Below are 26,163 nucleotides of genomic sequence, written 5' to 3'. Positions count from 1 at the left end.
ATTAAGAACCCCCTCCTGTAGGAATGTTTGCCTGACCACTTCTACTAGGGTTGCCAACCTCCAGGTAGTAGCTGGCAATCTCCTGCAATTACAACTGAACTCTAGCCAATAGAGATCAGTTCACCTGGAGAAAATGGCCACTTTGGCAATTGGACTCCATGGCACTGAAGTCTCTCCCCTCCCAAACCCCACCCTCCTCAGGCTCCACCCCAAAAACCTCCCACTGGTGGCGAAGAGGGACCTGGCAACCTAGCTTCTACCCCTCCCTAGCCCCCCCCTCTGGCCCCCACACCCGCCTCTCTTTCATCCCCTCTTGTTAGTTTTTCTTCTAATCTCTTCAGCAGCGGTAGCCCCATTTCCTTCTTAAGAACGAAATGTGGAGGTGGTGGAAACAGAAAACCTAATATGAGGATTCGGTCTCACTTCAGTCAGGTTGCTTCCACATTTCATGTATTTAACCTTTTAAAAATGTATCTAGGGGTTCTGTACCATCATTTTAGTGGGCACAAAATTTGACACCTCCCACAATGAATGGGAATCGCTCACAAAGAGAATGCAACACAGCTGCTAAAGGTTTAGAGAAGAAAGCTGAAGAGCTTGTATCTCAATTTGTTTGCCTCTAGTCAGGGAGGCAGAAAAATGTATGGTTCTTTACAGTGGAATTGCGCATGTCATTTTGTGAGCAAGAAGACAGCATCTGGCTACTCTGGTGGTTCTTCAAGCATCTTCATGGTCCCGTTTATCCATTACACATGGAGGGGCCTGGAGGGGCTTTTCTCTCTCTGGTGGATTCATGTCTGGGATTGGGCAAGTTAGCTGAGCAGCGTACAATTCATTTCTTTTGGCAAACCGTTCTCATAGCGAAAATGACTTCACATCCCTCCCACAAGCCCCCCCCCCCAAGATATTTCCAATTCTCCCTCCCCATTTCGTCCTCAGGACCCTCATTTCTTTCTGAGCACAAGGTACAGAATGCCAATGATGAAGCTGAAGCAAAAGCAGATCCAGGCCAGTATGAAAGAGTAGCCATGGTGATACTGGCTTGATGGGGTGTAGTATTGTGGGATTCGGGCTGTGTAGATGGAGACAGCGATCAAAATGCATAGCCCTGTGAAGGGGAAAAAAAAAAAAAACAAGAACACCCAGATGATTTCAGATGCCACAGTGGTAACTAATGGAAGTGAGCAAAGAAGGCTAGAGAGATGGGCAGGCTGACAAGGACTGATTCCCTGGTCTGATCAGAACATGAAAAACATTCATTTTAAAACGTTGTTTTGTACCAGATTGTTATGATAAGGCCTCTAATGAGTGCTACACATTGCAGAAACTCATGTCCCAGGGTCCTTATTGTGATCCTTTGCACAGGTTCAACGTCTCCCTGAACATTTAGGAATAAATCTCTGGATTAGCCCAATGTAAACCATGGCAGTGACATAGTTGCAAACCCAGTCACACCTGTAGGGCACCTTTACCAATACAGGGATACTTAGGTTACCCCTAACCAGATTTCCAGACTTTTTAAAAAAAAGAAAAACAAAAGAAGAATTTTGTCAACCCAAAGGTGAGAACTTCTGAAAACGCAGACAGGTAAGAGCTACATTGGAGCATAAGTGATGGAGCAGAACGAAGGCTCCAGCAGTTTGTCTCTAACAGCATCCAACTTGATGCACCAAGAAGCTTCAAGATCAGCATGATGGTAAAGACCATCTGTGTTCCTTGTCTCCAGCCTTCTGGTCATCCAGGGTCTACAAGGGTGGTCTTAGCCAATGGACAACAGGGGCAGTAGCCCCGAGTCTTGTGCTAGGAAGGGCCCCAACTGCCCACATTCCCAACTGCCGCCACTTGCGCCTGCCCTGTCTGGAGCTCAGGCAGCTGGTTCCTGGTGGCAGTGGTGGCTCCCACCCACTTTGCATGAAGCGAGTACCACTCCTTAATTGGACCTGGCAGGGGGTGGTGACAGTGGCAATGATTCTGGGGCCCCATGGTGGACTTTTGCCCAGGGCCCTCAAATAACTAAGACTGCCCCTGGTGGTCTAATAGCTCTCAATACAGAGGTTTTCATTTTTGGCTAGGTAATAGCCATGGATAGAAGTGTTCTCCATGGATTAACAACCTTTCTTTACCTTTTGTGGATATATGGGAAGAAAGAGAATTTGTTCTATCTGGAAAGTTGTCAAGGGAAAAAAGAGGTGAAAACTCCCCGGGTGTTGGGCTGTTCTCTGAAAATCAAACCAAAATCCTTCAGCAGCCTTGTAATATCCCCCCCCCCCAAAAAAAAAAAACTAGTGGCCACCTAGAGCTTTTGTGATAGCAAAGTCTATACATTCATTATGTGCAGAGAGAAGAAATAGTTATTTTTGTTCATCCTCAATTTACTGGCAAGTAATGTCATTGGATGACCCTAACGTCTAGCATTTTGATTGAGAGTAGAGTATTTTCTCTCCATTTCTTCTACCTACACAGTGTTCATAATTTTAGAGATCTCTGTCATATCCCTCTATAATCATTTCCCAGCCTGATAAGCCTTCCTTCGTAGGGCAGATGCTTCAATTCACCCTCCACCCAATCATATGAAGACTGTTTCGCACTTTATCTCTTACAATTAAGCCTTATTCATGATGATTAGTTTAACATAAGTCCCAGGTAGTTCAATGAGACCTGCTCTCAGGTAAGAGTGCATAAGATTGGGGCCATGTAGGGCAATCCTAAGAACGTTTTCTTGGCAGTAAATCCCACTGAATAGATCTGAGCAGGAGACTGAGTAGACCTGCATAGGACAGCACTGTTAATGACAGACCACAGGTGTGGAGGCTTCCCTATGCCTGCAGTGAGCTTTGTTTCTGATATCCAATACAGAAGACCATGGAGACTTTGGGCACTTTCATAGAGTTATTATGCATGGGAGGTCTTGCCTTGGATTTGCTGCTCTGTAGATGCACATTTTTCCCATCCGAATTCTCAAAACTCAAAAATAAGCCCCCAGGCAGAGTTTTGAGAATTCAGATGGGGAAAATGTGCATCTAGAGAGCAGCAAATCCAGGGCAAAAGCTCCCATGCATAAATGGCCATACATGCCGTATAGTGCACTCAATCCACTTTCGATGCACTTTGAAGCTGGATTTACTGTGTGAACTGGCAAAATCAACTTGTAAACAATCATTAAAGTGCAATGAAAGTGGACTGGAAGTGCATTATTTGGCAAGTGTGAAAGTGCCCACAGTCTCCTTCTAGCCCTCACTATGCTTTGCACTCCTGGTAAAAATACAACTGTTGTTACCTCCCCCGCCCACTTACCCTACTGGCAGTGCCTTTCTTTTCTGGCTGGAGAGAAGCTAAGAAATCACAGTTCTGATTCCCTCCCCACCTTGTTACCTCTGGTGTGGCTACTATTGTAGTTCAGAGGATGAACAGCAGAATCCAGTGGCCTCTGTATTCTCTCTGGATGCAGTTGGCCAGCAGCCCAAGAGCCCTGTCACTTTCCTGCACTAGAACGCACGGCAGGAATCTTTGGCAGCCGATCCACTCAGTTTTCTCCCTCCTTGACTCTTTGGCAGACAGACGGGGCAGCCAGTTACCCAAGAAGCCTGCTGATTTCCCATAGCTAAGAAGGTGGCGGTTGGTTGGGAGGGCTACTGACAGTTGAACCTGTCCCTCTCTCTCCTGCCAGTCTATGGATGCCAACCTCCAGGTGGGGCTTGGACATCTCCCGGAACCACAACTAATCTCCAGAGTACAGAGATCAGGTCTAGGGCTGTTGATTCGGTTCGGCCCGAACTGAAAAACAGCCGAATTTCCCCTGATTCGGTGGTTTTTAGTTCGGGACGAACCGAACTCAAAAATGGCAGGCAACCGGGGAGCCAAATTCAGCGAGTGCGGGAGTTCACAAATAAATCCGGCCAATTCGGGGCCGTCAGTAAGCAGCATAACCGTCAGTAAGCAGCATTCTCCTCCCCCGGCCAATCGTGGCCAAGCTGGGTCTTCTTCTGGCCAATCAGTCAGGATTGAGTACTGGAGGAATCAGCTGACGTGCGGCCGGGCCGGGGGGGGGGAGAGAGAGAGAGAGAGAGAGAGAGAGGGAAATCCTCCTGTGTGTGGGGGGGTGCTTGTGCACATTCGCTCCTTTCTGTGGCTGCAGGGGGCGTATTTTTTTGGGTACAGACACAAAACTTTCAGCAGAGATTCAGACAAGCCTTCTTAAGAGACCACCCAAGTTTTGTAAACATTGGGTCAGGGGGTCCCGAGATATGGGCTCCCCCCTTTTTTCTTTCCATGGCTGCAGGGGGTGCATTTTTGGGGGTACAGACCCCAAACTTTCAGTGGAGCTTCAGATGAGCCTTCTTAAGATACCCCCCATGTTTTGTAAACATTGGGTCAGGGGGTCTCGAGATATGGGCTCCACCCCTTTTCCCTTCCCCCCTTTTCCATTTACGTGGCTGCAGGGGGCGCTTTTTTGGGGATACAGCCCCCAAACTTTCAGCATAGCTTCAGACAATCCTTCTTAAGATACCAGCCAAGTTTTGTAACGATGGGTTCAGTGGGGGAAGAAATATTGGCTCCCCCCCTTTTCTCTTTCCGTGGCTGCAGGGGGCGCATTTTTTGGGGTGCAGATCCCAAACTTTGAGCGGAGCTTCAGACAAGCCTTCTTAAGAGACCACCCAAGTTTTGTAAATATTGGGTCAGGGGGTCCCAAGATATGGGCTTTCCCCTTTCCCCTATTGGGATGAATGGATCAGCTGATCCTGTGTGCATCTCCAGAGCAAAACGTTCCGTGCCTACTTGGAATCGTCTTGGATTACAAGTCCTCCCCAGCCCCTCCTGATGGAACAGAAGACAGCCACAGTAAGACCCCTTTGGGGGCTTTAATCTATAATTTTTCTCCTGTGTGTGTGTGTGTGGGGGGGAAGCAGAGTCTGTGTATGTGTTTTGCAGTCGTGTTGCAATGCTTTGCAAACTTATCAGCTGTTTGTTGGGGCTGGGAGATTTGTGCGTGGGCGGCAAGCTCTGCTCAGACATGCACGATAAGGGTGGGGGGACCCCTTTCGGGGCCCATATTGCAGCCCCCCCTGACCCAATCTTTACAAAACTTGGGGGGTCTTTCAAGAAACGTCCTTTGAAGCTCCGCTGAAAGTTTGGGACCTCTACCCCCAAAAATGCCCCCCCAAAGCCGCGGAAAGGTGCGGTTGTGTTTTTAATGGCTTTATTCGGCCGAATTTTTCCCCGAACTTTGAATTCCCGCCGAATTGCACGGACCCGAAGCGGGGGAGTTTGGACTTCGGCATATCCCGAATCTAAACGGGCTGAATTCACCCGAATCCGAACGATACCGATTTTTTTTTAATTCAACAGCCCTAATCAGGTCCCTTGGAGAAAATGGCTGGTTTGGAAGGTTGGCTCTATGGCTTCACACACTGCTGAGGCCCCTTCTCTCCACAAACCCTGCCTTCCCCAGGTTGTACCCCCAAATCTCCAGGAATTTTCCAACCTGAAGCTGGCAACATTACCTGCCACAGCAGGTCTTATAGGACTCTGGCCCGAGAGAAAGCGAGAAGAGAGAAAGCGTACAGAGTCCTCTCTCTTTTGTGTGTGCTTGTGGATGAGCAGCTTCTCTTGGCAGTAGGCAAACAAGAACATGGCACTGTGCAAGTTTGCCCTTGGTCCCATGGGCCATTTTAGTGGCTGAAAGGAACCTTTCAGCCCCAGTTAAACTCACCCTAGCAGGACTCAAGCCTGTCAGGGAACTGGCCAGCTTCACAGAAGCCTCCTTGCTGTGAGGTTTCCTCCTCCTTTCCTTCCTTTTTCCTCCTGCTAGGACAACCTTTGCCTGACTCTGAGTGATGGAAGCACCCTGCCCTGGGTCCTGAGTTGTCAGGATCAAGGTGGGCTTATTAATACTCCCAGTAAACAAATAAAGGAAAAGGTATGGGGCAGACACTTAGCCTCTTGGCCCAGTTCTGTGCCCCTCTGCCCTGCAGCCAATCTGCTCCCCAACCATTGGAACATCGCAGTCATCCTGAATCCTGGTTGTGCGTACAGCACAATCCTATGCAGGTCTACTTGGAAGCAAGCCCCACTGAGTTCAATGGAGTTTACTTTCAAATAAGTGTGTACAGGCTTGCACCCCAGGTAGGTGATTTTCTCTCCATGCCAAGGAATCATGCTTCCCAACACAGCACATGCACTTCTCGGTGGGCGTTACTTACAGCAAATCAGCAAGATGCCTCCGGTGATGTAGAAGCGTTTCCCTTTCTCCATAGTGAAGAGCTGCACCATGAACATGACCAGGGAGATGAAGGAGAAGATGATGGCCAGGATCATGAAGGCCTGGATCGCCTTGAGGGCAGCTGGCAACACGAGGGAGAGAAAGAGGGAGAGACGTGAGTGAGAAGGCACTGCCTTGGGGACAAATCCAGCACCGCACTAACAGTGCAGACAACTCAGAGATAATGAAATAGTCTCTTACGCTCTTCTGAGACGAAGAAGTCATCACAGTCGTTTCCTGCACAGTTTGTCCAGATTCCTGATGAGTTATTTTTGCTTACCATCCAGGCCTGAATTGAAACAGAAGAACAATGCATGGTTTTTATGGGTTTATCATCAAGGAAATTAACTTGCTATGTTAAATACAGAAAGGCAACTAGGTTAGTATAGCAACTAGTATCCGTTCTTGAATTATACATAATTATATTTATTTACTTCATTTATGCCTCACCTTTCTCCCCAACGTGGCTTGTATCGTTCTCCTCTGCATCCAGATAAAAGGGCTACATTCCTCAACCAAAATGCTTTCCAAATTACATAGCCAGAGAACGCCATAATTTGGGAAATGTGTATCTTTTTTCCGTTCATTCTAGTTACAATCTTGGAGAAATCTGGAATAGCGTGTTTGGGGAAAAGTATCATGTAAATAAGGAAGTGTGGATGAACACACTATACCGGTCTACTCAGCAATCTGAACAGAACATCAGATATATTCATCAAGTAGCATAGATTGAGTGTGTGTGTGTGTGTGTGTGTGGGGGGGGAGACTAAAAGCATTCTGAGGTTTTTCATGGAACCTAATACTCCAGGGGGAAAAGTTATCTGCACAGGGCTGGTCCAAGATATTTTGTCACCCCAAGCAAGGGACACACATCCCCCCTGGCCCTCCACTGCTGGTGAAACGCCTCTTGTGCAGCTGATGGCTGGGAGAGAACTGAGCCTCTGTGGAGGCAATTGCTTGGGGGGCTTGGCCAGGGAATTGGCCCTAAATCAGTTGACTGTATCTCTTGAAAGATCAGCAATGTTGCAATCAACCAGAGGGGAACTGGAAGCAAGTCTGGGGATGTTTTGAAGGGAGCTTGGGACAGTGGAGGATGAGGCATAGCTGGGATCAAACAGTGATAAGGGGAGAAAGGACTGAAGATCCTCGAAAGCGCACCTGCAAAGTCTTCCATTCAATGGCTCTATTGCAGACAGCCTTATTTGTTAATTCTCTCTGTATAAACCTTCAACTCTGAAAGCTGAAGAGCTATTGGTTCTTGTAGGTTATCCGGGCTGTGTAACCGTGGTCTTGGAATTTTCTTTCCTGACGTTTCGCCAGCAACTGTGGCCGGCATCTTCAGAGGAGTAACACTGAAGGACAGTGTCTCTCAGTGTCAAGGGTGTAGGAAGAGTAATATATAGTCAGAAAGGGGTTGGGTTTGAGCTGAGTATTGTCCTGCAAAAGTATTGTCCTGTAAGTATCAAGATAATGTGCTAATGAGGGTATGGTATGTTAATATGGAACCATTGTATCCTGAAGTGATCTGTTAATGTGTGTAATCCTCTGCAGGAGTATATCGTATACCTTGCAGCTGTGGAGAAGTTTACATCGGGACCACAAAACGCAGCATACAAACAAGGATAAAAGAACATGAAAGATACTGCAGACTTGGCCAGCCTGAGAAATCAGCAGTGGCTGAACATGGACTGACACAAACAGGACACAGGGTCTTATTCCAAGACACTGAAAGACTGGACAATTCTACCAACTATTTTGTCAGATTGCACAGAGAAGCCATTGAAATTCATAAACATCAGCACAACTTTAACAGAAAAGAGGAGAGTTTAAGAATGAATAAGGCTTGGCTTCCTGCCCTGAAAAACCTCCAGACAAAGACAACATTCAACAATAGCCATACAGATTAGCTTTGGATTACACACATTAACAGATCACTTCAGGATACAATGGTTCCATATTAACATACCATACCCTCATTAGCACATTATCTTGATACTTACAGGACAATACTTTTGCAGGACAATACTCAGCTCAAACCCAACCCCTTTCTGACTATATATTACTCTTCCTACACCCTTGACACTGAGAGACACTGTCCTTCAGTGTTACTCCTCTGAAGATGCCGGCCACAGTTGCTGGCGAAACGTCAGGAAAGAAAATTCCAAGACCACGGTTACACAGCCCGGATAACCTACAAGAACCAATGAACTCTGACCGTGAAAGCCTTCGACAATATTCTGAAGAGCTATGTTTTTTTTTAAGCACAAAGGGAGATTCTTGGGTAGCTACATATTTCATTCAGTGCGGAGCTTGAGCTGAGTGTGTGCGATGACTTTTCTGAAGGGTCAGTATCTCGGTGTTCAATGAAGTTTAGAGCAGTAAATTCAATACAACCTGAACCGAACAGTGCAAATGACACTCTTTCCATGAAGCTCGTGTCTTGAGTTATAGCCTCTGAACTGAATGGAAGATGGATTTCCGTAAAAGAATTTGGCACCGATGCACCTTGGCACTTGGTTGCTGCCCTCTGGCTACAGCACATCAGATATGATTTCGTCTGATTGGAGGCAATAAGGATGCGTCTGGCGGTGACTGGAGATGCCTCCGTCTCACAGAGCGGACCAGAAAATCTGTGAGCTCCCTCCCAACCCTGCCATGGCTTTGCAATTGCTGTAAACATTTTGTAGATCTGCCACCTTATTAAATACCAAGAAAAAGCAAGCCGTTTGGGGGGAAAACTATTAAACAGCTGTTCTCAGGGATCCTCTGAACAAATCTTTGGTGGGAGGTAGGTCCGTACACAAGTATTAATTTGGTTTTATTGTAATGCCTTTTGACTAAATTGCTAGGCAACTGGAGGAAATTATACATTAGAAAAGCAGGATACATACAATTTTAATAAAATCTTTAATTTAAGGGGCAGCTGGGCTATTATACTCTGAACCCAATGACATTCTTTAGATTTTAAAAATTTTGTACTATTAAAAATATGAGAGAGAGCTGTGATGCTATAGCCCTTTTTCAAAGGCTCTGGCCTGAATCCTCCTTAAGAATTGTTTTTGTAGACAGAACGGGTGATGAGTCTGGTCACCTCTTGCATCTTGCAATGAAAAATGATTCTTCTATTTCTTTGGAGATTATCCAGATAGATATAATTTTGGGAGTCAGGTGTACATCCTAGATGTGCTGACCTTCTAGATATGCTGGCCCAAGGAACAATCCTAAGCAGGCCTACTCAGAAGTAAGTACTGTTTTATTCAATTGTGCTTACACCCAGGAAAATGTTCTTAGGGTTGAAGCCTTGAGGCTTTTGTCTAGATAGGGACCAGTGTGGTTAGTTGTGATGTATATGGAGGCATTCACAGTTGAAAAGGCCTTTTCCCAGAATCCTTCCTGTGGTCACCTCCCAAGCAAAATCTTCAGAGGTTGCTGTCTGGATAGGCCAACATTTTTTGGGGACCAACAAAGTGCTTCCCAGGCATCTTTATCTGGGCAGTCAGTAGACCACAGAAGTCTCAGAGCTCAACTGAGGCAGAAGATGTGCCAAACACTGAAACAATAGAGTGCTGGAAAAATAAATATGTTGTTGTGGATTCCTGAGGTTTTGGCTTCAGAATGTCCTTCCTGTTTAGTGTTATTCGAGCCTCTTTTTTATTTAAATGACGGGCTGTTGTTATACAGGAGCATCCAGCAGGGGTCATCACACACTAAAGCTATGGAGCAGCTCTGGGGTTATGTAAAATTTGTCTGTGTTGTTTGAGAAGCCCTGACCTGGATGCCCAAGGCTAGCCCAACCTTGTCAGATCTCGGAAGCTAAGCAGGGAATCGGCCTTGGTTAGTACTTGGATGGGAAACCACCATGGAATCCCAGGGTCACTATGAAGAGGTAGGCAAATGGCAAACTACCTCTGTCAGTCTCTTGCCTTGAAAACCCTACAGGGGCGCATTAAATTGGCTGTGACTTGACGGTACTTTACACACACACAGTTTGAGAAGTCATTATATGTGCCTTTAAGTTCTCTTACCAGTTAGCAATGGATCTGGGCACCTAACATTCTTAACCAGATTAACTGAGAAATAACCCAATGGAGCATATCCTAGTAAGTATTGTTTATTAATGAAGGTTTGGTAATAAGTCATTTAAACATCATTCCTCAATCTTTTTCCCGGACACAGTTATTACATAAAGTGGCATACATAGGGGACTCCTGGTGGCCTCCCATCCAGGCACTGATTAGGCCCACATAAGCTTCAGCACATCTTCCAACCTTCATCTGGAATCCACATGAATGATTCTTTCCCAGAGAATATGGTTTGTAAACAGCAGCTTTTGACCCATTCTCCAGCCATCCCTAAAAAGTCACAAGCATCCCCTACTCCCTAGATTCCCATACATAGAATCATAGAGCTGGAAGGGGCCGTACAGGCCATCTAGTCCAACCCCCTGCTCAATGCAGGATCAGCCTAGAGCATCCAGCCTCTGCTTAAAAACTGCCAGTGAGGGGGACCTCACCATCTCCCTAGGTAGCTGATTCCACTGTCGAACAACTCTTACTGTAAAAATTTGTTCCCTAATATCCAGCCGGTACCTCTCTGCCTGCAATTTAAACCAATTATTGCAAGTCCTATCCTCTGTTGCCAACAGGAACAGCTCCCTGCCTTCCTCTAATTGACAGCCCTTCAAGTACTTAAAGAGAGCAATCATGTCCCCCCTCAACCTCCTTTTCTCCAGACTAAACATTCCCAGCTCCCTCAGCCTTTCCTCAAAGGGCCTGATCATCCTTGTCACCCTCCTCTGCACCCGCTCCATTCTGTCCACGTCTGTTTTGAAGTGAGGCCTCCAGAACTGCACATAATACTCCAGGTGCGGCCTGACCGATGCAGTGTGCAGCAGAACTATACAGGGGCAGACAGGGGAGTTTAAATGGCCCAGGAACAAGCCAAACCAAGTGACCCCTGTGGTGCTATGAGCCAGCAGAGCTGGGATCAGGTTAGACCCCGTCAGCAACACTGACAACGGGCATTGGCTCAGCCATGGCCTCTGGCAGCAGTGTGAGAGGAAGCAACTGGCACCAATCACGGTTATTGTGGAAAGGCTCGAACCAAGCCATTCCTGCAGCACTGGCGGGGACCGCTGCAGCTTGTTCCCAGCAGGCTGTGGCCCTTCAGGAACATTCCCGAGAAGTGAACTGGCTGGTCCACCCCACCATTAAACCATTAGGTAGGAAATTGGAGGATGGAATTTCTTATTTGCTTATCTTGGGAAGGCTGTACTTATCCTGGCTAGCTTGCTGCCATTCGTCTAATTAAGAGGATAAGCTACCTTTTAGACAGCAAACTGCTTGGGGTCATTTCAAATGTGCAGCTTCTCTGGAGGCCAATCTAAACTGAGATCGCTGTACTTGGGAGCTAATTTTCCAGCAGTAATCTACACTGCCGTCACTTGACTGAAATAATCGTAATAGTCTGCAGTGGTGATCAGAGCTATATTGTTCTCTGTAGAGGAATACCGGAGTTTGATGGAGTTTGACTGCGCTTCATGATTAATGTTGCAGGACTAGCGCCCTTTTTCAGGGTGTTGTCTTCCAGTACACTTCACTGGCTCATCTCTATGAAAGTATCCAGGAAGTTATTTGACTGACAGTACAATCCTGAACACCCTTCTAAGTCTATTGGAGTCAAGGCCTTAGAAGGGTGTAACTCTGCTTAGGCCTGCATGGTAAGTGAGGCATTTTTGTAGTGAAACTCACCCCAAAAAGCACTTCCTCCTTCTTCCTTGTGATATTTTGGGTTCTTGGGGTGTATTTGCATAGGTAGCTGCAGAAAAAGCTGGTATTTGTTGGCTTTCATCGCATGGCAAGACAATTTATGTTCATCTGCCACCTTTTTTGTGATTCATATAGTGGTGTTCGGTCACTAATTTTCTTTTTAGAAGGTGTTCGTAGCAGCATGTTAAAAGCCTAAGTCTGCATACACCGGGGAATGGAGGACTGGAAGGCACCATCACAGGAAACAAAGATGCCTCAAAGGTGTCTAGGAATCAGTAGGTTTGTTAAGACTCATTTGGAGGCAAGTTTTTCCCCCCCTCAAGGGCAGTTAGAAATCAGTTTCCTTACCACAACTTCTTCAGCAGCCTCCAATAAAGTCACTGATGCTGCTAGAAACCGTCTTGTGCTACTTCGTCAGTTCCCTCGGCTCAGTATTGTCGGCCCTGCCTGGCAGTGGCTCTCCAGGGGTTGGGCTTTTGTCAACACCTGATATCTGAGGTCCTTTTGCTGGAGAGGACAGAGACTGATTTAGGGACCTTCTGGTTGCAAAGCACGTGCTTTACTATGGAGCCACAACCACTCCTTTTCATGAGAAGTGAGGTTACTTTGTTGGTAACGTTGCCCTTCAGGAAGAATCTCTGATCTCAATGTATGGGGTGCCTTTGAGCAAACACAGGTGACCAGGTCACTGCCCCTGGACAGCAGTAAGAACAGGCTTCACTAGCCCTTTTCCTGTTGGTGCCAAGTGCTAAAAAAATCATGTGAATAACCCTAACAGGAGAGACAGAAACTGACTGTACCCAAATGAAATTCTTCTATTTTTTGCCATGCCTTGTTGAAAGTCAGCCTAAATGATTTCTTCCTCCACCTCTGAGTAAAAATAATAACCGGGCGGGACTAATAAGTAAGTAAAATGGGGGGAAATACTCTTTTTTTCACCCCCATGACCATGGGATTATTCCCGCTCTCAGGGTTAACAAGAATGGCCACTGAGGGGACAATACATTGAATTATAGGGAATGCCCCTCTTTTAAAGGCAGCTGCTTTAAAACAACAAAATCTGTTTTGGGTAAGAGTGGTCCCGACCTGTGGATATCTGCAGATTGGGGCCAGGCTTGGGGAATAGATATATATATAGATGATGATGATGATATGAGGATTCTGGCCTCAAACATTGCAGGTGAGTCACCTGCTCTCTGCGGCTTATTTATTTGGGGGGGGGGGGTAAATGGCCTGGCCTGTTTTCAAGGATTGGACTAGATGGCCTTTTTGTTGCTTCCGAATCTCCGGTTCTCAGCATGCAAGCCTCCCTTCGAAACTGCACCTCAGGCTGTTGTGTGTTGCTGGCAGAGAGGCACAGCTGCCTGCTTTCCTTGAAACATTCGGCTTTTCCTCTTGCGATTGCTGTTGTATCCTGTGCTGCTGAGGGCCTAAAGAAATCAGCATTCCCAAAGCTTTGCCAGCTAACGCCTTTCAGACAGGAGGTGCCTGGCTGTGTATAAGTGACAGACTGATGGATATTTTGCATTCTTTCCTCCTGGATATACCTGCCACCCTCACTTGCAACATGCTGCTGATCTTGCAGCTGCGTGACTGGATGCTGTTAGCACATAGGTCGGCCTGAGCATTTTCCTCTTTGCTAGCATAATCAGGCCTCCATTGCAAGAAGCACACAGACCAACAGACAATGGTGCTTAACAAAAAATCAAAAAGAAAATATATTACTTATATCATTATATATTACAATGTGTGTTCCTTGTAAGTAGGCAGGACCAATCTATCGTGAAGCACTTAAATAGTTCATATACCTTCTTCTTTTTACTGGAAATTGTTTGGGCTGTTCTTTTTTGACAGGCTGGGCAGAAAGGACTGGGAATACTTTGCCCCACCCTCTTGAAGCGTATCGTAAAGGGCTCTATATGTATGGCATTTGTGACCGAATAATGTTTTTACATTTAAGTGCCCACCAGGGGGCACTATAGTCATAGGCCTATGAGAAGGGAGAAGGATGCTGCCTGAGAGGAGGGCCTGGAATGATTTTAGTTCTCAAATTAATTGATGGTGAGTCAGTTAAGGACAGACACTGGGAGACAACGCAGGACAACGATGAGACGATCCTGAAGCAAGAACAAAAGGGGACTCGAGTGTCTAATTTGTTGAATTAGCCTGGCCTTTAACGTGCTACACGACTCTGTGTTGTTTTCGCCTAAAGGGTGATTTAAGGAATTAACGTTGCAGAGAATGTGCCAAACTTGCCACGAATCTCGGCCAAATGTTATTATCAGCATTTGCCGATGTATGTTTGAAAAGCGGGTGGGGGGAGCCATACCTGTTCTTTGGACCTTTACAAAATGCATCTGGCTTTGTCAGCAGCTGCATGTGATTATTCATATTCACCCAAGTTTTAACAATAAACCTAGTTATGTAACACATGTAATTATTTCATTCCAGTCTACTTCCTGAAATTAATTATTTCCACTCATTTTAATTGTTTTTTTATGTTGATGTTTTATTTTTAAAAGCAGCCGTGAATAGGGTTGCCAGGTCCCTCTTTGCCACCGGCGAGAGGTTTTTGGGGCGGAGCCTGAGGAGGGTGGAGTTTAGGGAGGGGAGGGACTTCAATGCCAGTTGCCAAAGCGGCCATTTTCTCCAGGTGGACTGAACTCTATTGGCTGGAGATCAGTTGTAATAGCAGGAGATCTTGTGCTACTACCTGGAGGTTAAGCAACCAAAATAAACACCACTGCACTGATACCACAGGTAAGGAAGAAAAGTGCAGGAATTGCTGGAATTACTGAGATATAACGGACAACACACAAGTGTGACAAAGTGTATCAAAGTGTATCAAGTGTACAAATTAACATATAACAAACACACAATATAATACAAAACTCTTTCAAAGTCCAAGGTACAAAATGCTAGTTTAAGAGCCAAGCATCAAGGAATTCTTCATATAGAAGTTGCTAGGAAGACGATCGTTTCTGTATTCTTCATCAGTTCCATTTAGTTCAAATTTCTCTTATATGCACATAAGGTTATCCAATTTAAATACAGTCTCTTTCTCAAACTGATAGGAGATCAAGCTGTGTATGGTCTTTCAAATTAAGGTTCCAATACAGGATACAACATTGTCAATACACAGATTGTACAGACAAATTCAACTTGCAGTATCCCGGTGGGAACAGTTGAAATGTTGAATTTGTCTGTACAATCTGTGTATTGCAAACTGCAGCCAGCATGTGCCGTAGTGGTTAGAGAGCCAGCGTGGTGAAGTGGTTAAGAGCGGTGGTTGGGAGCGGTGGACTCTGATCTGGAGAGCCGGGTTTGATTCCCCATTCCTCCACATGAGCGGCGGACTCTAATCTGGTGAACCTGGTTGGTTTCCCCAGAAGGTCGGACCAGAATCAACGGGTTGAAATTAAATCAAAAGAGTTTCTGTCTAGATATTAGGAAGAATTTTCTAACACAGCAGTTCCTCAGTGGAACAGGCTTCCTCAGGAGGTGGTGAGCTCTCCTTCCCTGGAGGTTTTTAAGCAGAGGCTGGATAGCCATCTGTCAGCAATGCTGATTTTATGACCTTAGGCAGATCTTGAGAGAGAAGGCATCTTGGCCATCTTATGGGCATGGAGAAGGGGTCACTGGGTGTGTGTGGGGGGAGGTAGTTGTGAATTTCCTGCATTGTGCAGGGGGTTGGACTAGAATACCCTGGTGTTCCCTTCCAACTCTATGATTCTATAATTCCTACAAATTAAGCCAACTGGGTGACCTTTGGCTAGTCACAGTTCTCTTAGAGCTCTCTCAGCTCCACCTATCTCACAGGGTGTCTGTTGTGGGGAGGGGAAAGGAAGGTGATTGTAAGCTGTTTTGATTCTCCCTTAAGTGATAGAGAAAGTCGGCATATAAAAACCAACTCTTCTTTATTGGCTCTGAAAAACTGGGGAACAGCTCAAAAGCTGAGTGCCACTGATAGGAAAGGAGTGGGGATGGGGGGCATCCTGGTCTCCATTTGTTTTCTAATACCGTTCTTGTTTCCAGTGTTAGCAGCTGGTGATGGAAGCAGGAAGAGCTGCTGCCCAACTCAGAGCCCCCCAAAAAAGCAAAGAAACAGATGTGCCCCTCAGGCTGAAAAAAAATTACGCCTCCAAATCAAGAATGACATTAGATAATCATCCCGCTGCTTGACTTTGCCCAAACAGTTTGTGAGAATGTTTTATAGTTCCAGAAGCAGACGAGTAGGGAACGACCTTATAATTATACAGCAGACAGTCTGGCAGGTGGGATGATAAAGCATCTCAAAACTATTATCTTCTAATCTCACTCACTCAACTGGTTTTGGAGTGGGGAGTGCCCAGGTGTTTTCTACTCCAGGTAGGAGAGTGGAAACATCACCTGTTCCTTCCACACCTCTAGGCTGCCTTGAATTGCTGGTTTCTTTCAGTTAATAAATAGGAAAAGTTCCTGTTCTCAGGGCGTGACTTGTGTTATGGGTTTCAGCGGAAGGTTTGCAAAGCTGCAGGACATTAAGCCATATAGAACGCCATCTGTCTTTTTGTATTCTCACAGAACCACCAAGTTGGCCCTTATATGACTCTCTAGAGAATGTGCTGGCTCTCAGGCTGAAAAGGAGTGCTTTCTTTCCTTGGTTTATACCAAACGAAGAGATCAAGAAGAAGAGTTGGTTTTTATATGCCGACTTTCTCTACCACTTAAGGGAGAATCAAACCGGCTTACAATCACCTTCCCTTCCCCTCCCCACAACAGACACCCTGTGAAGTAGATGGGGCTGAGAGCGCTCTAAGAGAACTGTGACTAGCCCAAGGTCACCCAAGCTGGCTTCATGTGCAAGAATGGGGAAACCAACTCGGTTCACCAGATTAGAGTCCTCCACTCAAAACCACCATTCTTAACCACTACACCACACTGGCTCAAAAGGCACAGTCTCAACGGTACCCAAGAATAGTGATAAAGGGATTGCGTCTGCTGACTTGTTACTTACGTTAGCAATAGTGGAGACAAACAGCATGATCACGGTGGCGGTGTGGATCACAAAAATACCAGCCAGTAGCACCAACATCTTGGCTCTGCTGCAGCGGTGTCTCTAACGATGAGAACTCTGTGGAAGGGTGGGGAAACCCACAAAGAAGAATGTATAAAAGAGGTGCTGGATCTCAGAACATTTTCAAACGATCACATACAAGCAAGACACTCAAGACAGTTATCTTAAACTCATGCCACAAGAGGACTCATTGCTACAAAAATGGATCAGCAAATAGACTGGCAAATCTTCTTGGGGGGGGGGCGGTTGTAGAGTAGGAGAACAGTCAAATGCACCATTTCTCTAGAATCATAGAGTTGGAAGGGACCACCAGGGTCATCTAGTCCAACCCCCTGCACAATGCAGGAAATTCTGAACTACCTCCCCCCCACACCCCCAGTGACCCACTGGCAGCCTGACTTGGTGGAGGCGAGGAAATGCTCTCCCTGTTTGCTCAGCTGGTTATACAAACTGGCCCCAGTTAAGCAATATGAGGGCTGGCATGTCCACAGGCAACATGTGAACGGTTTTGTGGGCTGCGCCCAGTGACATTTAGGAAGGCCTATCGCTGGAGGAGACGGATCAATGAAGTTACTGTAATGGTTCCTGCCCAAGAACAAGCCTTGCTTTCAAGCAGGCAGCTTCCCAATCTTTTTTTTTTTTTTTTTGATACAATGAACTTGCCTTAGTACATTTCTGAAGAAAGATGCCATTTATTTTGGAATTAAGTTGATTCATTTCCTGTCCTGTCCTCTCTGAGAAAAAAGTTCTGATTAACTGTGGGACTTCTCATTGGCGCCGTCTGTTTTGGATAGGAAGTGGTAAACATGCCAACTTTGTTACTTTTCTCGGGAAATTAAACAGGAGCCACGGCAGTGCCCCTTTCCCTGCGGTGTGGGGATTTCAGGTAGCTGCAGGGCCGGTTCTCCTGCCAAGCTGCCTAAGTGACCGCTTGGGGCACCACAGTGGAGGGCTCCAACTGCAGGAGTTTGGCTCACCCCTGGCTATTGGCAGAACAGGAGGGAATCGGCATCCTCTCCTGGACTGTGCCGCTGCCAGCCAGGTATGAGTCAAATGGTGTAGCGAAAGGGTGCATCTTTACCTATGAGTATACCTGTGACGGGCCTGCACCTTTGACTCCCTAGGTGCTGTCTGCGCGCTAAATTGGAAAGGTACCGACTCTGTCGCCCTCCCTCAGAGAAGGTGGTAGGTCATGCAGAGTAACCCTTTGTAATGTTATAGGTTGGGGGAGCTAATTTCTGGGAACCATCATTCCTGGAGGCCAAACCACCATGGGGCAGCTTGGGCTCAAGTGACCTGTTTTCCTTTTCCCCATGGAAGTGAATGGCACCCCTTCACTTACAGAGTTGAGAGTAAAGAGGTGCACATCAGGACACCCCTCAGGCCCTGATGACCTCAACTCTGAAACGTTCAATGCAGTCCTATACAGAGTTACTCCAGCCTCAGCCCATCGAAATGACTGGAGTGACTCTCTTTAGGATTGCACTGTTGGTCTCTTAGATCTGAATGGAAACCACTGAGAACTACTTCCACGTCCTACAATGGTTAGTGTCAAACTAGGGCTAGAAAGAGCTGGGTTCAAATCCCCACTCTGCCATGGAAGCTTTCTGGGTGACCTTGTACCGGTCACACACTCTTAGCCTAACCTTCCTAGCAGGCTTGTTGTGAGGATAAAATGGAGGAGGGGAAAACAATATTGTAAGTGCTTTGAGTCTCCATTGGGGAGGAAAGTGACCTGGCCGGGAAGAGAACGGGATATAAATTGGAAATAACAACAACAACAACAAACAACAACATCTAAATAAGCCTACACCACATGTAGGCTCCCCCTACAACAAAATCTAGTAATAATTTCTTGTGTTTGGAATCCCCCGGTTTTCGCTCCAGACGCACCTCGAGTGAGTTGTTTGATGACATCAGCAACCCCCCCCCAAGTCCCATAAAGCACTAGTGATTCTGAGCCTATTATCCTGGGATCACTTTAAAAAATACAGGTCTGATGGTAAGACCCATCCCCCCACAGTCCTCCATCTAGAATCATAGAGTTGGACGGGACCACCAGGGACATCTAGTGCAACCCCCTGAACAATGCAGGAAATTCACAACTACTTCCCTCCACACCTCCAGTGACCCCGACTCCATGCCCAGAAGATGGCAAAAAAAAAAAAAACTCCTCTAGTTCCACTCTCCTGTGTCAAAGACAGCAGCTTAAAAAAAAAGTGATTTGATCTCTTTTGGAACACAAAGGCACAGTTTTTCTTCCACAAACCTGTGTTCCCTTCCCTTTCCTGCCATGCCCTGCCTTTGCGGGCCCCTTTGTTTGGCAACATCCCCCTCCCTGTAAACTTTGGTCTGATTTTAGGTTGTGAAACTGTCCCTTTGCATTCTTCAAAACACCTTTCAGGCTGTTGCAAAATATTCATTTGCGATGTCAGTGTGGCTGTTTCTTTCCTTGGAACTGCACTGCAAAAAAAATCTTCTGTTTTGATTGTCCATTCACCGCCAAGTCAGTCCCTCTTACTGCCAACTGACAGCTCTGCCCTGTGCATGCGTCACATACTGAGTGCAAAGGAACTGTGTGTGCGTGTTAAGTGCCATCAAGTTGCTTCTGACTCATGGCGACTCTATGAATCAATATCCTCCAAAATGGTCCTATCTTTGACAGTCTTGCTCAGATCTTGCAAATTGAGGGCCGTAGTTTCCTTTATTGAGTCCATCCATCTCTTATTGGGTCTTCCTCTTTTCCTGCTGCCCTCAGCTTTTCCTACAATGATTGTCTTCCCCAGTGACTCCCAAGTAAATGTGCCCAGGGCTGCACACAGGTTCTGTGAGGCAGGATGCATCTCGTCTCACCCCATCTTTTTTCAAGGAAGTGTAAACTCCACATCTCAAAGTGGATCGTCCATCTCGACAAGAAAGATGTCAGTTTACTTAACTGGTGGTTCTGTTCCTCAACACAAATGGCCCACACCCCTCCTTCTGACATGTGAAGCCAGATAATCATACACCTTGTTTAGAGATGTACGTTTCACTATGGCGCCTCCATGTTTAATTAATTTCTTTCTCCACTGGAAATCACATATCCCAACCCATCCATGGGAATCAGCCAGGACTGGCTGGGCGAGGTCATAATCCCATGCCCTGCGGCATTTGTTTCCTTTTAAAAAGAAGCACCAAGGAGATGTCTTTGTCTTTTGTGGAAAAACAACCTACCCTTGACGGTAAAACTCTTGGCTTGCCATTTCAGATTGAAGGAACAGCTAGGAATGGTGACTTTTGATTACAAATTTTATCCAAGGATAATTCTACCTTATTCTTCAGAGTTTCTCCCAGTGATGTAGCCCACAGGAGTGCTTTGTAAGTAACTATATCATTTCCCTTTATTTCCTGTGTGCTGCTGGTTTGCCTACAGACAATCATTTTCTAATAAAGAGCTTCTTGCAAATGCTGTGTTTTGCCCGATTGCTGGTTTGCTACATTCAGAGAATCCAGACTGGGGCAGGGGGGATGAGAGAAAGTGTGCAGTTACTTTTTGAGCCCAGATGACAGATCTGCATCCCCCTACCCCCCACCCCGTTTCCAGACCAAAATATTTACTATGAGGGCTTCTGAAACAATAGGTAGACAGGTGCCAGTAATGCTCTGGGTGAAGTCTGATTAATACAAGGGATGAAATCCTATGCACACTTACTTGTGCGTAAGTCTCACTGAACTCAGTGGAATTTGATTCTTAGTAAACATTCATAGGCATACACTGCTTCATACCTCAACAGCTACCCAACTACATCCTTTGCTGAGTTTAACTGTCTTCTTCCACTTGGATCAGGACCTTCATCCGTGACAAAGAAGTTGGTACTAACTGAATGACAAGCAGCAGTAGCAGATGTAGATGTATAGAGGCACTGTGGTGGGGCACTTATGTAGCATTTCCCTGTTCAGCTGTTATACAGTTAGAATTCATTCCCTAAAGCCCTGTTAGATCCTTCTGAATAAGTGGCAGGGTGACTTTTAACTCCATCTCCAAAAACAGGCCATGGCAGTGCCAATGGGTAAAGTAGAGGCAGAAGATCCTGGACGTTTCGGACCGCGTTATAACATAGTGGAAGTTTGATGAAGTTCAAACCTAGCCATAGTGAGACAGGAGACTGGAAATACGCACGGAATGTTCAGCACATGCGTTTGCTATGTCCATGCGACCTCACCCAACTCAAACAAACACACACACCCTTTACACCTCTGAACAAATAATAAATAACCCTGGCTTCTTCATTTCTGTCATGTGAAAATATCAAATCTGTACCACAAATCTGGAATGTGGAAAGAGCGAGGGGACAATGAATTCATTCATGAGCTCGCAGTGCAATTCTAAGCAGAGTTCCTCCCGACCGATCCTACTGAAATCAGTGAGCTTAGACTGGAGTAACTCTGCATAGGATTGTACTGTTGGTTAGTAACCAACCAGAGGATCATAGAAGCATGTAGAAACTGTATTTGAAAAAAGGACAGAGAGGAGAAATTATCACTGTAGACCAGTTGACCAAACCCTCATTCCCACAGCCTCACACATGTAGGATGTAGCTGCTGCTCATTTAATACCTGCGACTTGAAGGCACTTTACACACATGAACACTCAATGTAAGTTTTAAAGGAAGTGTATGGGCGGTGGAGGGGGGGAGAGGAGGCTTTCCACAAATTTTTCACTCGCTGGATCATCAATCATGAAAGGAGGAAGGGAGGGTTGGCTGAGTGCTACAGAAGGACTTGCATGTTTGAATAAGCTTCTGGTGGTGACAGATGAAGTATACAGAAAAACTGCCTGGTATGGGGAAGGAAAGGGAAGTATTTGCCTAGTGCTGAGCTTTTGGAGTTCCAAAACAGCTGTGATTTCTGAAGCCGCTCAGAGGAATGAATTAAATCTCACGAGTTCTCAAACACAATGTTGCTGAGCTGTTCTAACCCAAGAAAGCCCTTTTTTTGCCGCTAACTCATATCTTACTTATGGCAACCCCGCAGGGTTTTCAAGTCAAGGGACATTCAGAGGTGGTTTGCCATTACCTGCCTCCGTATCCGACCCAGACCACGACCCTGGTATTCCTTGGCAGTCTCCCATCCGAATACTAGCCAGGGTTGACCCTGCTTACTTTCTGAGATCTGAAGAGATCTGGCTAGCCTGGGCCATCCAGGTCAGGGCTAAGCACCAATTAGGGCCTTTCAAAGCATTACTTAAGGTCAAGCAAACAGTTCTTCTATTAGTTCTTTAATCTGCTGCCTGTGGAGATGCAAAGAGAGGGAAGAAGGGGCCACCGGGCCACATGGACCCAAAACATTTTCAAGGGGCCCTAAAGAAGGAAAAACTTTGCTTAGGCTAGAAAGCTACAGTAGCAAAGCATCACCATGAAGATCATAGTCACCATGGAGGAACAGAGGTCTGAGTGGCCTGTAAGAGAAAGAGAATCCCACCTCTCACAATAATATAGGAGGGCTTTTCAGTTGCCAGGGCAACCGGGGTCACGCTCTCCAATGGACTGCTGCTCCTCTTGGCTCATTTGTGTAGCTGCCAACCACATGCCCGCCTGAGGGGCACCCATCACCTCCCCACACACACATTACAGTGTATGTACATACAGCCTGCCTGTATCTGTGCACATCTGTTTGTAAGAATGAGCCAATATGCGTTCACTTTGCAAATGAAACCAGGAACCAGTACTGGGATACATGTGGGGTTTGCATCACACATTCTGCTGTATATGTGTTGACTGCAACATAAGAATCATGCTATGCACATAACTCGATAGAGTGGTTCCTCAGTGAAACAGGCTTCCTCGAGAGGTGGTGGGCTCTCCTTCTTTGGAGGTTTTTAAGCAGAGGATAGATGGCCATCTGACAGCAATGCTGACTCTGTGAACTTAGGCAGATCATGAAAGGCAGGAAGGGAGAATCAGTGCTTGACTCTTGTAGCCCTTTCTTACACGCCCAGGGTAATGCCAACCACTACTTTGGGGTCAGTAAGGAATTTTCCTCCAGGCCAGATTGCCTTCCTCTGGGCATAGAGCAAACGCCACTGGGGGAGTAGCGGGAGGTAGTTATGAATTCCCTGCATTGTGCAGGGAGTTGGACTAAATGACCCTTGAGGTCCCTTCCAGCTCTGTGTTTCTATATAAGGAATGAGTGCCAGCATGGTGTAGTGGTTAAGAGTGGCAGATTCTAATCCTCCAAACGTCTCTTGTCTTGAAAACCCTACGGGGTCAGCATAAGTCAACTGGGACTTGACAGTACTTTCCACCACATATAAGGAATAATCAAGCATATGCTGTACACACATTGTATGTGCATTCACTGAAACTTGTGAATGGGGCTAAGGAGTGTTGAGGGGGGCAGAGGAATGAGGGATAGAAGCAAATGGCAAAGATGGCAGAAAAGGTGGGGACAGGTGAAATATGTAGTGAGGATGACTGCTGACTGGGCCGGCCAGGTGGAGGAAAGGGTTGTGCGGACTGGAACTGACCATTCAGTATAGCAGCAATCATCTAACTTTTCAGAGTAGAAGGAAGTTGGATAAGTAACAGGAACACACATCAGGGAAGGGTTAGGGTGCAGCAGCCTTCCTTCATAATGGCTTGTCCGTACCTCATAAATGTATCAACCACTGGCAAGAAAAACAACAGCCCTAGATCTTATTCAAAGGATGAGTAATCGATCGAACAGTGGCTTAAATCAAGGAGTAAGCCATTTGGAAATTAAAGTGATGAATCAAAAGCTGGAGCACACATAATATACAGGCTAAGACTCGTGATAAACAAAGTAATGAGTGCCTCCCTCAGTAAAGTATGTCACCGATCTCAAAATCAGTGCAACTGCTTTTAGGGACCCTTGAACTCACCCAGCCAACCCTTTGCTGAACAAGGAAGAAAGGGAGCAAGTGGACCTTAGCTCTCTCTTCTGTCCAGGTCCTAGAGAGGCCCAGTAGAGAGCATGTGACACTTAGGCATCAGAGGAGGCTCAAATACATTAGAACAGAGCAATATTTATGACTTTTGTTCTAGTGTAGTGAGAAGCGATACAGGAAGTAAGTATTGGGGGGAGGGGAGCCAAGGATATAAATGGAAATTTCATGTCCCAGGATAACCTCTTATCAAGCCATGTAATAGTCAAAAAGAGCAAGAGTCCAGTAGCACCTTAAAGACTAACAAAAATATTTTCTGGTAGGGTATGAGCTTTCGTGAGCCACAGCTCACTTCTTCAGATACAGCTAGAATGTGAATCCATCGGTCTTTAAGTAGAGGAACAGTATGTAAATGTGAATAGCAGGCTTGATTGGATTAGGTGTGATATGCAGAAGAGTCTGTGATGTCCAGGGGAGAGATGGGTGTGGAGAAATCAGCATTGGTAATGGGCCATGAATGCAAGGTCTTTATTCAGCCCAGGTAAATGCATTGACTTTAGTTTGAATATCAACTGTAATTCAGCTAACACGGCTACCCACTGTGAATTAAGCCATGTAATGTGAGGGTTTCATCATTCCAGGGCACATTTGTTCCTTTATTTAAAAGGTTTATATTCCACCTTTCTGCAATGCTTGAAATGGCTTACCAAACACAGACATACACAGTGAGCAACATACTCCAAACACATAATGTTCATCAAATTAGGGGCAACTCTTGCATCATATATCACTCCCGCCTGCCAATCAGAGACATCAGTTTTTTCCCCCCACAGACTGCAGGGAGGTGTTGATCCAAAAGACAGACGAAGCCAAATCAATACTGCCTAGGCTTGCCTTCTCGGTACAATCCTTTTTTTGGTTGTTGTTCCATTCCTACCTACAATTCCACAGGTGTGCAAAGCCTGAACACTCTGTCCTTGACACTTCAGCCTGACTGGGCAGGTCGGTTCTTTCTACAGGGAGATTTCCTGGGAGGGTGTGTGTTTGTATGTAAAAGCTTCAGGCGTGTTTCTTCTCTGAGCGGCGATTATTTGTACTCTGCACGTGCACACACCAGCTGGGAGGACTAACTGCCTAGCTGTGCGCAAACAACTACGAAGTGGTGAATTAAACCAAGTCGCCGAAGGGGGCTAACCGGAACAGCGAGAGGTGCAGTTAACCCTACTGAGGGGGAAAGCATCTCCTTTGCCCTCGAAAGCTCCAGGTTCAAGCTCCACTTAAAAGGACTGGGTGGTGGGGGATCTGAGCCGCTGGGCCCGAGGCCCCGGAGCAGGGCCAGTGCGACCATAAGGCGAACTAGGCGGCCACCTAGGGCGCAGACCTCAGAGGGGCGCAGAACTGGCGTGAGCGGCACGGTTTTAAACCGATTAGTTTTTTGGAAAAAATGCAACTATTTATTTATTTTTATTTTAAGGTAAGTACCACAACAGCGCTATGGGACGTAATTATAACGTCTTATGAAAAGTTTTGTGCTTTTATTTTTCTACAAGACATCGGTTTTTGAAAACTGGTTACCAATGGGGGGGAGGCACAAGCAGTTGGCCTTGCCTAGGGCGTAAAAATGACTGGCACCGGCCCTGGCCTGGCGAGCCGCTGCCAGGCCGATGGTCTGGCTCAGTGTGAGGCAGCTGCTGCGTGTGAAGGCCGTGGCTGGTGATCAGGAGCATTGCCCTAGAGGGGAAACCCATGAAGCAGAGTGGAAACTCCCCCCCCCCCTCCGCGCCGCCTAGCAGGGCCGGACCGCGCTCTGCCAAGCGCGCTGGAGGGAAGGGCTGTGCTGTAGCCTGCGGCCAGGAGAGGAATGGAAAACCTGAGCGACGCCTCCGCCTGCCCAGCGCGGATCTCTCTGAGTCACTCGGCCAATGGCAGCGGCGAAGGGCAGCGCCCAGGCGATCCGCCACGTGACCCCCAGCTCGCTTGGCAGGAGGGCGGGGCGAGGGCATCCCGGGGTGGGGAAGGGACGGAGGGAGAGAGGGAAGGCAGCCCGGAGGGGAAAGCGGGAGCGCCAGGCGTGCAGGGAAGAGGGGCGGGGCAAGCGAGGCAGGCGTGGGGCGGAAACGCAGGGGAGGCTTTGCGCATTTTCCCTAGCCAAATGGTCAGAACTCAAAAATAAGCCCCCCCCCCGGCAGAGGTTTGA

General features: G+C 46.6%; 1 protein-coding gene across 1 annotated transcript in view; it reads right to left on the bottom strand.

The window, feature by feature from the left end:
* Positions 1 to 642: 642 nt before the first annotated feature.
* Positions 643 to 26,163, bottom strand: part of EMP1 (epithelial membrane protein 1) — a 38,695-nt gene continuing 13,174 nt past the window's right edge. The window contains exons 2-5 of the mRNA XM_056847173.1: positions 17,024 to 17,140; positions 6,461 to 6,548; positions 6,201 to 6,341; positions 643 to 1,108 (exon numbers count right to left, since the gene is read on the bottom strand). Coding sequence (XP_056703151.1) covers positions 945 to 1,108; positions 6,201 to 6,341; positions 6,461 to 6,548; positions 17,024 to 17,101 — 471 coding nt within the window. The 5' untranslated portion in view covers positions 17,102 to 17,140 and the 3' untranslated portion in view covers positions 643 to 944. The remainder of the gene's footprint in view (positions 1,109 to 6,200; positions 6,342 to 6,460; positions 6,549 to 17,023; positions 17,141 to 26,163) is intronic.

The sequence above is a fragment of the Euleptes europaea genome, chromosome 3 (assembly GCF_029931775.1).
Source record: "Euleptes europaea isolate rEulEur1 chromosome 3, rEulEur1.hap1, whole genome shotgun sequence".
Taxonomy (NCBI): Eukaryota; Metazoa; Chordata; class Lepidosauria; order Squamata; family Sphaerodactylidae; genus Euleptes; species Euleptes europaea.
The sequence above is the reverse complement of the archived record's forward strand: the minus strand, read 5'-3'. Positions and strand labels throughout refer to the sequence as shown.